Below are 14872 nucleotides of genomic sequence, written 5' to 3' on the forward strand. Positions count from 1 at the left end.
GTGATAGAGAGACTCATGAAGTGACAACAGGACATTTCTGAATGAATATGTAGCTGATGTGTAGTTATCTTCTAGTCATTAATTAGCATATTCTGTCTTGATAATATATATATCGCGTTCCCGGACCCGGGGGCGGGGTTTATTTAAATTATAGGGTTGCTGATGTCACTTAAAACAATCTTCAATACATACCGGTACATCCGCATCTAATGCATGTCTGGTTTTGTATGCATGTGTAAACCATGTTGTCTCTTCCCAACTATATTTTGATATAAGATATAAGGGTTTAAAAAATTGCTATAGGATTTAATTTGAAAAAATTTTCACTTAGAAATTGCTAATACATTTCACAAATAAACGACAAACTTTGAAGTTAAAAAAAGTGGAAAAAATTACAATGTCACAGACATTTGGACCCCACTGTATATCAAAGTACCATAATAATAGCATCTGATTCATCACTGATTTATGGTTCCACCAGATTTACACACAGTACTGAGATGAAGTGTTACTCACAGATTAGTGGTCGATACAGGGATGTGCTGTCCTTCACACCAGAGCTGATTTACAGGATCAGTCTCACTCTCTCTCTGATCACTAGAGACGACCTACAGTATAAAGAAGCAGAGATGAATTAGCAGAGAACAAGGCCACTTTATTAGGTCACCTGTTCAACTGCTCATTAACACTAATATCTAATCAGCCAATCACATTGCAGACACTCAATGTAGATGTAAACATGATCAAGACGATCTGCTGAAGTTCAAACTGAGCATCAGGTGATTTAAGTGACTTGAAAGTGTCAGATGAGCTGGTCTCAGTTTTCAGAGACTGCTAATCTACTGGGATTTTCACACACAGAGAATGAAAGGAAATATCCAGTGAGCTTCAGTTCTTCAGAAGAGCATCTCTGAACACACAACACACCAAACCTGGAAGCAGAAGAGCTCCAGCAGCAGAAGAAACACATGTAAGCTGAGACTCACTGAAACTGGACAATAGAAGATTGGGAAATATTTTGATGAGTCTGGATTCAGATGTTCGGGTCATAATTGGGTGTAAACAACATGAAAGCATGGATCACCTGTCAGTACACTAAAGCTAAAGGCTCATTAGTAGCAATTCTCCCATGTGAAGTGTGTGTACTCGAGAGAGGAAAACTTCTGTTCTATTTTAAGAGCAAATGCTGCAATGTCTGGGTGTTCCCGAAAATACCGCCAGTGCCAGACACTGAGAAATGGGTGTCTGTTCCCATCCACGACGCTTCTGGGCCGACCAGCACATAAATACACCAGTGTCACTGTCTCGTAAGGCTGATTTCAAATTAGTTTGAAGATAAGCAGAAGTATGCATTAAAAGTCCAGGTGTGGCGTACAGTGAATCACCCAGAATCCCTCAGTGCTGCTGAAATAGGTTAGCAGATCTAGGTCATTACATGAGGGAGAGACACCAAAACTTCTGCTCATGTTCTTTTCAAGCGCTGCACACACACACACACACACTCTTTTTTGAGGTACTTTTCTAGGGACCTACCTTGTCTTGGTCACATTTCAACATAAAACAAACAAACAAGACATTATATGTAGCCTAAAGTAAACGAAACCTATTTTAGGACCAGTCAGATTAAGTTTGATATTATTTTCAAGACAATTAAACACAATCTCCTCTTCAAATTCTGAATGATGATTCTCATTAGATTCATATCAGGGTTATTATTGTTGGCTGAAACTATTAATAATTTCTGTTAATTGAAATAAAGCTGAAATAAATAAATATAAACATTATTTGAAAACTAAAAATTTGAATTATTTAGTGGAAATACATTAAAACGAAAACTAACTAAAAGTAAAATAAAATAAAAAATTAAACCCTATTTAGCAATACTAAATAATAATAATAATAATAAAAACTAAAAATTTGAATTATTTAGTGGAAATACATTAAAACGAAAAACTAACTAAAAGTAAAATAAAATAAAAAATTAAACCCTATTTAGCAATACTAAATAATAATAATAATAATAATAACTAAAAAATTGAATTATTTAATGGAAATACATTAAAACGAAAACTAACTAAAAGTAAAATAAAAAAAATTAAACCCTATTTAGCAATACTAAATAATAATAATAATAAAAACTAAAAATTTGAATTATTTAGTGGAAATACATTAAAACGAAAAACTAACTAAAAGTAAAATAAAATAAAAAGTTAAACCCTATTTAGCAATACTAAATAATAATAATAATAACTAAAAAATTGAATTATTTAATGGAAATACATTAAAACGGAAACTAACTAAAAGTAAAATAAAAAATAAACCCTATTTAGCAATACTAAATAATAATAAAATAATAATATGACAAAAGCACATTACTTAAAAAAAATATAAAAAATAAAAGCAAATTCAAACTAATCAAACTAAAATACTGATTCTGAATTATATAATGCTTATCTTAGTATTTTTCTCGTTTCCAGTCCAAATAAAAATTCTTAAAGATGCATTTACTATTAAAACGACAAGATTTTTTTTTTTGCCTAAAACAAACAATATTTCTTACCCCACTGGCAGATCATTTTGCTTGATTTATTTTATTTTTTAAAGACAATATCTTGTCATTTTAATAATCTAGTAATTGCATCTTGATTGAAGTATTTTTTTTTTTTAGATATTTGGACTGGATAAAAGACAAAAATACTAAGTAAGAAAAGCATTTTTGCAGAGATAATATTTGTTTTTTTGTGTGTGTGTGCTTTTTTTCAATGTCAATACATTCCAAATTCAATTAATGAATGTGTTACTTGTGTGAAAAATTGTTTCTGCACCAGTGTAGGAGAAACCAGTGAGATGATAATGATACTTGAAACACAACATTTTCATGGGGTGTTTTGAACAGAAATATTCCCGTTATCAAGCGCACATTCCTGACTATGGAGGTGTTCGTGACTCCCTTCTGATGAAGCCTGGCAACACGGCATTCCAACAACACCCGAGTCCAACATAACCCAATAAACACACTCCAGTTTTTCTTGAAAACCTGATCATATACTGTAATCTTCACTCTTTAAGACAAGCATTGTTTAAAGTTTGCCGATGTTTTGGTCTGAATACCTCAGATGAATCCTGATGATCATTGATGATGATGTTTCCCGCTCTCGTTGGGCAGATTCAGATGTTGTCGGAGCGTAAGCAGGAACTGGAGAGACGTGTGACCGCCATGCTGGAGGAGAACGAGCAGATGCAGAACACGGTGGACGAGCTGAGAGAGCGAACGCTGGTGCTGGAGAAACAGTGTCACGAGAAGGACTTGCAGGTGAGCGGCTGTCACACGCCAAACAAACATCTTCTTCATCAGGGTTTCTCACTAAACAACATGAACAAAACAAACATCTTCTTCATCAGGGTTTTTCACTAAACAACATGACAAGCAAAACTGTATATGATTGGACTGACAAAATAAGTCATAAATCCCATATATATATATATATATATATATATATATATATATATATATATATATATTACCCCTATTCTTTTCATGTTTGAATATTTTTAAATATATGGGATTTATGACTTATTATTTTGCCAGTATCATAACAAATAATGTTTTACTTTTATAATATTTTTATAATTTTTATTTATTTATTTATTTATATATATAAATAAATAACATTATAAAAATATTATACATAAATATATATATTTAATATAAAAATAAATAAAAATTATAAAAATATTATAAAAGTAAAACATTATTTTTTATAATATAAATATACATCATTTGCTCTGAAAACAACTCTTAAATATTTAGTTTCTTCAAATGTACTTTGCGTTGTTAATATATTTTTATTGGAGGAAAAAAACAGATGCAATAAAAAAATATTTTGAAATATATTTACAGATATCTTATATATTTTTGAGCCATTTTTATATCAACCTGTCAATCGAAATATATTTTTATTGTCGGGAAAATGTGTGTATATATATATATATATATATATATATATATAAACTGAATTTACACACAATATTTAGAAATGTATTTTCTTGCCCCTTAAAGCCCATTTTGGGATATATTTTGATATTTGAAGGTTTAAGTGAAATATAATTTAAATATAAAAAAATATATATTTCATGAAGCCACATTGTTTACAACATATATTTGAAATGTAATATGCTTCGAATTTCTGGCCATAAAAAAGTGAAAAGATTACAGTGGGTCTTATTTATTAAAAGTAATGCAATAATGCAAAAATCTTTAATTGTCCTAAAACAGCCTTTACTTGTCTTGCAGCTTTTAATTTTCTCTTTAAATCGTGCAGTTAATTTGGACTGGCACTGTAAATCGACAAGTTTTGTCCGTTCATGCATTATATTGAAATGAAATTTGAATGAAAGGAAATCATTGAAAACTCAAACCAAACTGACATATGGCGCAAAGACAGAAAAAAAAATTGTCATTATTTTTCTTGTTCCATTTAATTCAGTGCTATTATAGATTTAGTAGTTCATTGTTTTGCGTGTTTGATAGTTTGAGTCAGTGTATTATAATGCTGGACGGCCTCCAGTTCTCTGATTTACTGAGCGCTCTGTTCTTAAAAAGTCATTAATCGCTTCAAAAAAAAAAAAAAAAGATTTACCTCTAAATAAATTAATAGTGCTTTTTTAGTGCTTAAAGTAATGTTCGGTCATATCATTGGTCTAAAATAGAGCATAACATTGAGAGATGAATCACTACATTAAAAACACTGATTTAATTCTATTATCAGACACGTCCGGTAGTGGAATGAATGAATCATAGGTGACAAATACGCGTATTTACACGATAACAGATGATGTATAAAGAAAGCTTGCTCCGAGTTAACTAAAGTAAACACCCCTCGGCCACCAGCCTGTGTTTAGCCCCGGCCGGTATACTCCCTCAGGTGTGTGTGTGTGTGTGTTGGTACAGCTGCGGCAGAGCCAGCTGGAGCTGCAGGAGGTGCGCGTGTCCCACAGGAACCTGAGCGCTCGCGTGGAGGAGCTGACGGAGGAACACAGTCTCCAGGGCTTCAGTCCAAACCCACACAGTCTTCTCTGTGAGATCGAGCAGAGCATGGAGCAGGAGGAGCTGGAGCAGGAGAGAGAGCAGGTACAGCGGACACACACGCTTTACTTGCGCAATATTTGGGCTAATTCTACAGAATAAGTAGCCTGGGTTTCCCCATACTGTGCGATTTTATCACAGTCTGGATAGCATGGACCAAATTTTTGCCTCATCTAGGGGACCAATCACAGAGCAGCAATACGAGAAGTTGCCTAACCACATCTCAGTGTTAATGAGAGGAGGTCTGACGTTAGCCAGGCTACAAAACAAATGCCATAATTTGTGCCCTTCGACCATATACAGTATATATCATTGGCAAACAAATGGCCCAAGTCAAAAAAATAAATGTATTAAGTATTAAAGGAGTAGTTCACTTTAAAAAAAAACTTTTGCTGATAATTTACTCACCCCCATGTCATCCAAGATGTCCATGTCATTCTTTCTTCAGTCGAAAAGAAATTAAGGTTTTTGATGAAAACATTCCAGGTTTTTCTCCATATAATGGATATCATCAAAATGAACAAATGTTTTTTCGAGTCATTTGGTTCATTCAACGAACGAAATGATTAGAAAAAAGATTTGTTCATTTTGATGAACGAGTTCGAACAGGAGAGTCACGAACGTCACAGAACAGAGCAAGGCGAGCATTTGTGCTTATAAAACTTAAACTTTTTTATCTATATTTGAAATGAGCGATCGTTTCGCTTGATAAGACCCTTATTCATCGTCTGGTGTCGTTTAAAGCTGCACTGAAACTTTGAACTGTTTGGTTCCCATTGAAGTCCATTATATGGAGAAAAATGCTGGAACGTTTATCAAAAACCTTAATTTCTTTTCGACTGAAGAAAGAAAGACATGGACATCTTGGATGACATGGGGGTGAGTAAATTATCAGCAAAAGTTTTTTTAAAAGTGAACTACTCCTTTAAAATGAAAAACAAACAATATAAATACCTTGCAGAATGAACAGGATTGGTCTCCTTTCACTGAAGACTCATGGATTCAACACTCCTGGAAAACCAGGATATATCAGGGACTTTTAAATTGACAGTCCTGGAGGAGTACTGTAATCGAACTGATAACATTTTAAAAAATTCATGGAATGCATGTTGTAGTTTATAGCGAATATGCATTTTTCTAGATGTGCTCAGCTCTTAAATGTGCTCAGCTTTTTGCAAGAACAAATTCCTATAAAATGATCTTTAAAAAGTGCAATCACAAACACTCTTTCCGTCCCTTTAGCTCCGGCTGCAGCTGTGGGAGGCTTACTGTCAGGTGCGGTCCATCTGCTCACAGCTCAGAGGAAGTGACATCACAGACTCCGCCTTATCCACAGACTCCTCCATGGATGAGTCCTCGGAGACGTTGTCGGCAAAAGACGTCCCCGTGGGTGGTTTGCCCGCTAATCTTCTGGAGCTGCGCAGACTCACACAAAACCTGCTGGACGGCAATGAATCTACGGTAACAATCATCACATCCAAATCTGAAAGTTGTCTCTAGTCAAATTCACACTATTCAACGAGTTTGCATGCGTTTAGGGTTCACGGCGCAGTGACGAGGAGGTTCTGGAAGAGCAGGTTCGTAAATTGAGCGAGGAGCTGCGAGAACTCAGAGAACTTTTCGAACAGGAGCAGGAAAAAACACACACAAGCCAGGAGGAGGCGCTACAGCTCCATAATCAGGTACACACACACACATCCATACATACACACTTACGCCATGGCGGTCACATTTGGTTTTCAAAATCCGGGAGTTTGGTTTGCTCGCTTTCGGGTTGAGCTTTCCGCGACTGTGCAATCCCAATTGGATAAACCTACAACCAATCAGAGCAAGGCAGTAAGTGACGTATGTTGAGCTACGCATAGTTGTCAACAGAACTCAACTACACAAATAATGAGTGTTGCTTCTTTTACTTGGTCCTCCATGGAGAAACCACAACGACCGCAGGGTTTTCGTCACGTCCCGTCTTCTTAGCGACCATCGGAGACGGCTGATAAATTAAACTTTTGCCGAATCCCGTTGGAAGGACGGCAAACACATCTTTCCGATCGGCAAATGCCTTGATTGCAGTTCTCTGTTCGTCTTTTAAAATGAATGCGCTGTCGATTTCTTTTACAACAGACGCGATAGCAGAATCTATACATCTCAGTTCTCCAGCGGCGGCCATCTTTGAGGGAAACCAGTTCAACCCAAGCGCTCTTTGATGACGTGATGATTACGTAACTGCATATCATCTGTCCATCATTGTATAAAGCCGCCCTGGCAATTTGATTGGCCCGACCATTTCTGAACTAATGGGCTATATGCACGCATAAGTTCCGCATTTGACGCAAGGATGCTCGTCCATTTCGGTTGTGGAGATTGAAGCGGAGGAAAACTGAGGAAAATTATGGCAGAGTCTTCAAAATGTACTGTCTTCCCCAGACAGCAAACTGACATTGAATCAACATGGAAACGACGTCTCTCATGACATCGAAACAACGTTGATTTTGCTCATTGAATTAACGTTGAACCAACGTCAGACGCGGCATTCTTCAAAGTTAAATGAAAATCGAAAATTGGTTTGCTTTCATAACGTTGATTTCAAGTTGATTTTCCGTTAGTTTTGAAAGAATGACGCGTCTGACGTTGGTTCAACGTTAATTCGATGAGCAAAACAATGTCAGATCAACGTTGTTTCGATGTCATGTTTCCACGTTGATTCAATGTCAGTTTGCTATTGTCTTTGAAACAAAACGTACATACGTTTAGATGTAATTTTATATATAGTTATGTTTATTTAATATAATTTTAAAAAGAAGCATTAACACAACGAAGGGTGTCAGTTTTATCTGTTTTTGTGACTAACGTTTCTTTAGTATAACCATGGAGTATAAAATTCAAAATAAATTCTCGGTATTGCATTGGACTCTACGATCGGCGGAAGTTATCGAGCATCCTTACATCTTCATCGGAAATACCGCCGTGCATAGAGCCCATTACTCCTCAATGGGTCGAATCCAGACCGAACTTCCCAACCAAAAAATGTTGTGGGCGGGGTTCGAGCTGGCATCCATGATTCCCCTTCAAAATCTGCAGCCGCATTCAACATAGCAACAATTTAGCAATCGGACATTATTTGGCGTGTGGGGCCAGGCCTTATATAAACACCTGAGCTCATCGATTCATCCGTCCTCTGGTTCTTCTTCGGATCCTACAGGTGGCGCTGCTCTCGGTGGAAGTTTCTTCTTCAAGGGAAGAGAACGAGAGGTTGAGAGCGATGGCGGAAGTCCACGAACCCAGCGAGCGGTTACAGAGTGCGATACGAGACAGAGATGAAGCCATTACCAAGTAAGTATGACTGACACACATTTACACATTTTTTGCTTAATATTATACTTCAGCCTGTAAGGAAGGACACTTTAGCATACTTTTAAAAAGAGTAGGCTACCTTAAGCAAAGATTATACTTTAAAGAGTATACATACGAGTTTTTGACACTTAATAAAGTGTAGGAATTCCATTTTGTCAAATGCGACCCCTAGAGTCGCTGTGGAGTACTTGTACTGTCGTAAATAAGGTGTGGCCCCTTTAAGAGCTCCTATTTTAAGTGAAAGCCTGACCGAGTGAGACTCGGTTTTCTCACACGGTCAGTTTCTTGTTTTCTTTTCCTTGACTCTTCCGAGCTTGTGGTCACGTGACGGTCGTAAAGCATTACGTTCTCAAGGTCACATGACCTGGACAAAGATGGTGCGTCTTCTCCAAACTCACAAGTAAAGTTATATGCAAGTAAAGTTTTTTTTTTTTTAAATATATACTTTTAAGATAAGAAGTACACTACAAGCGCAATTCTTTTACTTACAACAGATGTGACTAATTCCTGAAATCAAGTGACCAGCAGTTGACAAATGAACCAAAAACTTTTCAGGCCACCATGTTTTGGCAGCCTCTCCCTCTGGGACACCATTCTGCCATTCACGATGCAGTTCATTGACTCTTTCGTTTCTCGTCTTCCCTGTTACAGGAAGAAAGCCGTGGAGATGGAGCTGGCGAAGTGTAAGATAGACATCATGTCTTTGAACAGTCAGCTGTTGGATGCGATACAGCAGAAACTCAACCTGTCTCAGCAGTTAGAAGCCTGGCAGGTTAGTCTCACTCTCTCTCCAATGAATCCCATTACAGAATGTTATTAGACACAACATATTACTAACAAATGCAAAGGTAAAACCTGTGGGGAACACAAACTATTCATCCCATGGAGCAATACCAATGGTGTAATTGAATGTCAGACAAAGACCGCACAATAAACCTCACTCCCATCCGGGTCACGGCACCAATTTAACTGTGGTCTTTAACGTGCTTGTTAACATTGGTGCCGTGGGGTTTCGCATAGCCAGAGCTTCAGACTGATGGCAGAAGGGTTGGAAACTCCAACACAGCTTTCATTGGGCAAGGACCACACCCTAACCCTAACCCTAACCCAAAGGCCAACTGACTGACATGTAAAGCAACCAATCACTGTTCGTTTTATTACGCAGCATGTTTAGGGGTGTGAAAATGTAACGTTGATGTCCCTACAATAACAGAAAGGCATGCAAAACTCTTAGACGTCTATGAACATGAACTTCACATACTTTTAAAATCCAGCATTTAGTTGATCCTGATTAGCGCTCATCGTCACAGATTTAAACATGACGGTTTTCTTTTTCCACGAGGGGGTTTGGCATCAAAGCGGCTTTGTTTCCAGGCGGACCGTTTAAAGGGATACTCCACTTTTTCTGTAAATAGGCTCATTTTACAACTCTCCCAGAGTTAAAATGTTGAGTTTTAGCGTTTTTGAATCCATTCAGTCGATCTCCAATTCTGGCGGGACTACTTTTAGCATAGCTTAGCATACATCATTGAAGTGGACTAGACCATTAGCATTTCTCAAAGCAAAAAAAGGACCAAAGAGTGTCGATATTTTTCCTATTTAAAACTTGCAGTAGGTGTAATGATATGACGCAGCGCCTGAAAATAGTCCCCAGCTCGGTATTAGCCTGACCCCATATCATTACGCCGGCTGCACTCATGGTACGGCAGTGAAGTTTCTTGATTATTACGCAGGAATTATTAGCCATCAGCCTAGAAAATCGCAACTTTACATTTTCCGTCGGTCTTAGTGCACGGCGTAACTACAGAAGAGTCAAGTTTTAAATAGGAAAAATATTAAAACTCGTTGGTCATTTTTTTTTTCTTTGAGAAATGCTAATGGTCTTAGCCACTTCAATGATGTATGCTAAGCTATGCTAAAAGTGGTACCGCCAGAACCGGACATCGGCTGAATGGATTCAAAAACGGTAAAACTCAACAGTTTAACTCTGGGGGAGTTGTAAAATGAGCCTATTTCCAAAAAAAGTGGAGTATCCCTTTAAGAACACGACACACGTCTCCTGACTATCCTGTAAAATGGTAACTGGTGAAATGGACTGCATTTACAGTATATAGTGCTTTAACAGACCCAACGGCCACCAAAGCGCTTTACATTTACCTCACATACACCGACATACACTGTAAAATTCAAGCGGTCAGATCATGAGAAATTTGTGTGCCATATTAGACATTCAGATTACAAATAGCCATTCAAGAACTCCAACCCACTGTCGTGATGGTAACCCTCGTTCTGTGAAAAGACTGGCGAGATTTACGTGCTACATTCATTAACACAGTAAATGAGCTTTTGTGATGCTAAACTGTAATGAATGGCAGCGGTCAGCCTCTTTCTCTCTGTCTGTTTCTCTCTCCTTTGGCCCTTTATCCTTAAAGTCAACATGAAGTCAACATTGACTGTATTTACTTTACGACGCGTTCCTGATCTTATTGAACACAATTCATTAATCCATACCATCTAAACAAAATCTAAATGTTTTTGTAATATTAAAAAATCTAAATGTACTAAAACAGTTTCTCTATTTTTTTCTTTTTTTTTTGGATGTCGTCACCTAGACTGTACAGTCAATGTCAATCAGAAGTCAAATATGTATTTAGTCTTTGTTTCAGGCTATTACTGTACATGATGTTGGTTGGATGTATTTAAATGTATTGTTATATCAGCTTCACGGGCAGATACAGACTTAACATTTTACAAAAATATTTATTAGGCTGTCAAACGATGAATCGTGATTAATCGCATCCAAAATAAACGTTTTTGTTTACATAATATATGTGGGTGCACTGTGTATAATTATTTTGTGTATATATATACTATAGGTATATATATAAATACACACACATGCATTTATGTTAAAGAAAAAAATATTATTTAAATATAAAATATTTATATATAATATAAATTTTATATATATATACATTAAAATATTTCTTAAATATATACAAGCATGTGTGTGTATTTATATATATATATATATAAAATAATTATACACAGTACACTCACATGTAAACCAAAACTTTTATTTTGTATGCGATTAATCGTGATGAATCATTTGACAGCCCTCATTTTTATAAAATTCACCTTTCAAAATTCAAGGACTAAACAGTTTTGTATGTAACCGCTCTATAAAAGTCATAGGTAACACTTTTTGTTCACATTTACTAATACATTATTAAAATCAAAAGTTGTATTTGGTAACATTAGTTAATGCACTGTGATCTAACATGAACAAACAATGAACAATTCTATTTTTACTAACTAACATTAACAAAGATTAATAACGCTCTAAAATATATATATTGCTGATTGTTAGTTGATGTTTGCTAACTAAAGTTAACCTTATTATAAAGTGTTGCCGATGCACTTGTGATAAAAATTGTAAAAAGGTTTTCTTGGTCCATCTCACAAAATAAGTTGGTCTTGATGAAAATCATGCTTTCACGACATTAAAAAATTTACTATTGTACATGACAACATTTGGAAAATATAATCAGTAGTTAATGGTAATTTAAAGCCAGATAACGTTCACATTTATAAAGTTTACGGCAATATAAGATAATAATAGATTTGAAAAAGACATTACTATTGGGATCCGTGTAAATGCTCATGAGTTTCCAGTCACAGATTAAAAGGGAACTATGGTCCATTACAGATGTTTAATGTGTTGTGAGTGCAGTTTCATGTTGACTTTAGCTGTCAGTGTGTCCGTTTGAGTGTGTGGTCATCTGTCCTTCTCCTCATATTAAAGCAAAGATCAGCGGTTCTGTCGCTCTGCCTCACCAGTATCCCGTGAGTGTGTGTGTGTGTGTGTGTGTGTGTTTAACTCTTAGCTTCCCCCTCTCTCTCTCTTTCTCTCTCTCCGCCTGCAGTTTGCCTCCTCAGGGCTGTTCACTGTGTGGCTCTTGTGGTTTCTGATCTAGTGGCCTTTCTCAGCTTCCATACAGACCCCTTCTCCCCTATGGTAACTCCCTCCTGCCTTAGAGGTGAGCTCGGGTTCGCCGTCTTCCCCGTATCCATGTTCATCCCGGGTCATGAGGTCACGAGGTCGCCGTTCATGTCATTGTGGTGTTGTTCTTCAGGGCATTTTCACACTAGAGCAAACATGATAAGAGAATGCTTGCGTGAAAAGAGAACTGTGGGATGGGCAACGATTAATAAAAATAAATAAAAGTTTGTGTTTACATAATATATGTCTGTGTAGTGTGTATAATTAATTTGTATATATAAATACCCACACATGCATGTATATTTTTAAGAAATATGTGCATGTATATATTTTATATATATTTATTCACAATTAATATTATATATAAATATAAATATTTGATACATTAATAACACATTTTTCTTAAATATATACATGCATGTGTGGGTATTTATATATATAAATTAATTATACACACTACACAGACATATATTATGTAAACACAAACTTTTATTTTGGATGCGATTAATCGTTGCCCATCCCTAGTATCGACTGTGGTGTTTTCAGTTTTAATTCTAGTCATTTTATTTTATTAATTTAACTAACTCTAGGTCAGTCTCTGTCAACATTAGTTAATAAAATGCAATTTATTAACAGATACAATATTGAAATTAACATTACGTTTAATAAACGCTTTTTAAGTGTTTCTCATTATTAGTTCATGTTATGTTAATGTAATTAACCAAGTGTTAATTTTTTGTTTTATATATTTCTAATTAGCTATTACATTTATTTCTATTCTATTTCATTTATTTTTTATTCCAGCTTTAGTTTTAGTAACGTTTTTTTGTAACACATTGCAATAAGGTTTCATTGGTTCACCTACATTAGTTAACATGAACTAACAATGATAAAATACTACATAATCTTTGTTAATCTCAACATTCACTCATACATTTTTTTAAAATCAAAAGCTGCATCGGTTAATATTATTTAATACAAGATGAAGTGACATGAAAAAAAGTTAATAAATGCTGTATATAGTCATGTTAGATAATAAGACCTTGTTATAAAGCATTACATTTATTTCAGTTATTTGCCAAAAAGTTATCTAATATCCATGTTTTTCATTTGAATCTAATATCTATATTTAATATTATTTCAGTCACTGAAAATGTTTTAACTATTTCCCTGCCAGTGTTTCCGAAAAACGTCGCCAGTCACGGCCAGCATTTTTGAAAATTTTACATGCCCCCCAAAATATTTTTTTATGAATATCTGAACATGCAATATATCAAACAAATATATAAGCTTTTAAACAAAATTGTTTTATTCTTTTTTTTTTTAAATCAGTGGGTAAGTTTAGTAAAAAAAGCAACATTTTTGATATGGGATTCAGAACGATGATCAAAACACAGATGGTGTAGATCGAGTCAAACGCACTCAAAGCTCGTCCTGGGTCCTGACAGTGTTGACGAATCTGCTGTTTAATGTTGATGTTCGTGTATTTACATGTGCCATCGCTTCTTTCTGTGTTTTGATCAGGAGATTCTGTGCTCTTTCATTAGATGTGTCATAGCGCCCCCTACCCTATTACAGTGAAAACACGGAAAGCCGGAAAATTCCGTCAAGGCGGGGAAAGAGTTAATAGTTTTAATTTCGTTCAGAGAACAGTGTGAAAACAGCCTTCATGCCCCACAGGACTCATGTTCATCCATTCTCACTCACCTCAGACTGTCTTCTGTGGCCTCTTTTCTGTCTCAAAGTCCAGCGCTGATGTCTCTCTCTCTCTCTCTCTCTCTCTCTCTCTCAGGATGATATGCACAGAGTTATCGATCAACAACTGATGGATAAACACCAGGAGGAGTGGAAGGATCCTCCTTTCTCCTTCAGCGGGTCGCGAGGAGGAGCCGCCTCTTCCAGAAGAGGCCATCGCCTCTCGGACAGAGACAAGCGCCTCTTTTCATTCTTCAAGAAGAACTGAGATTCTCTGAAGACATGGAGGAAGACAGTGAGGAAGGGTACAACAAACGAAAGACACAATCAGTGCTTCTCAACCGGTGCTGCTCATTTATCGTACAAACCTAAAAAAAAAAAAACACAACTAAAATGCCTTGATTGATTGCGTCGATGCACTCGAAAAATATAAATATAGATTTTATATTTCAATTTATGTGTGTTTGAATTTCATATAAAATCCCCATGCAACTTATAGTACTCATAAACTGAATGTTTTAAATGCACAATAACCACATTTATCAATAAATCCAGAATCTCATAAATGCAATTAATTGAATATTGCTTGTTTCCGCAATTTGATTAAGATTAAAATCAAACAGTAAATATCAGTTTCATCCATGTACTGTATGACTGACAAATATGCATCACATTAAAGGAGTAGTTCACTTTTGAAAAAACTTTTGCTGATAATTTACTCACCCCCATGTCATCCA

At 35.8% G+C, this 14872-nt stretch overlaps 1 protein-coding gene across 1 annotated transcript in view; it reads left to right on the forward strand.

Moving 5' to 3' along the window:
- bicdl1 (BICD family like cargo adaptor 1) overlaps positions 1-14523 on the forward strand; it is a 31590-nt gene extending 17067 nt beyond the window's left edge. The window contains exons 5-11 of the mRNA XM_039686346.2: positions 3167-3313; positions 4952-5131; positions 6329-6547; positions 6625-6768; positions 8286-8416; positions 9089-9209; positions 14233-14523. Of these exons, the coding sequence (XP_039542280.2) occupies positions 3167-3313; positions 4952-5131; positions 6329-6547; positions 6625-6768; positions 8286-8416; positions 9089-9209; positions 14233-14403 (1113 nt within the window). The 3' untranslated portion in view covers positions 14404-14523. The remainder of the gene's footprint in view (positions 1-3166; positions 3314-4951; positions 5132-6328; positions 6548-6624; positions 6769-8285; positions 8417-9088; positions 9210-14232) is intronic.
- Positions 14524-14872: the final 349 nt, after the last annotated feature.

Source organism: Pimephales promelas, chromosome 14 (assembly GCF_988280905.1).
Source record: "Pimephales promelas chromosome 14, fPimPro1.hap1.1, whole genome shotgun sequence".
In the NCBI taxonomy this organism is placed as follows: domain Eukaryota; kingdom Metazoa; phylum Chordata; class Actinopteri; order Cypriniformes; family Leuciscidae; genus Pimephales; species Pimephales promelas.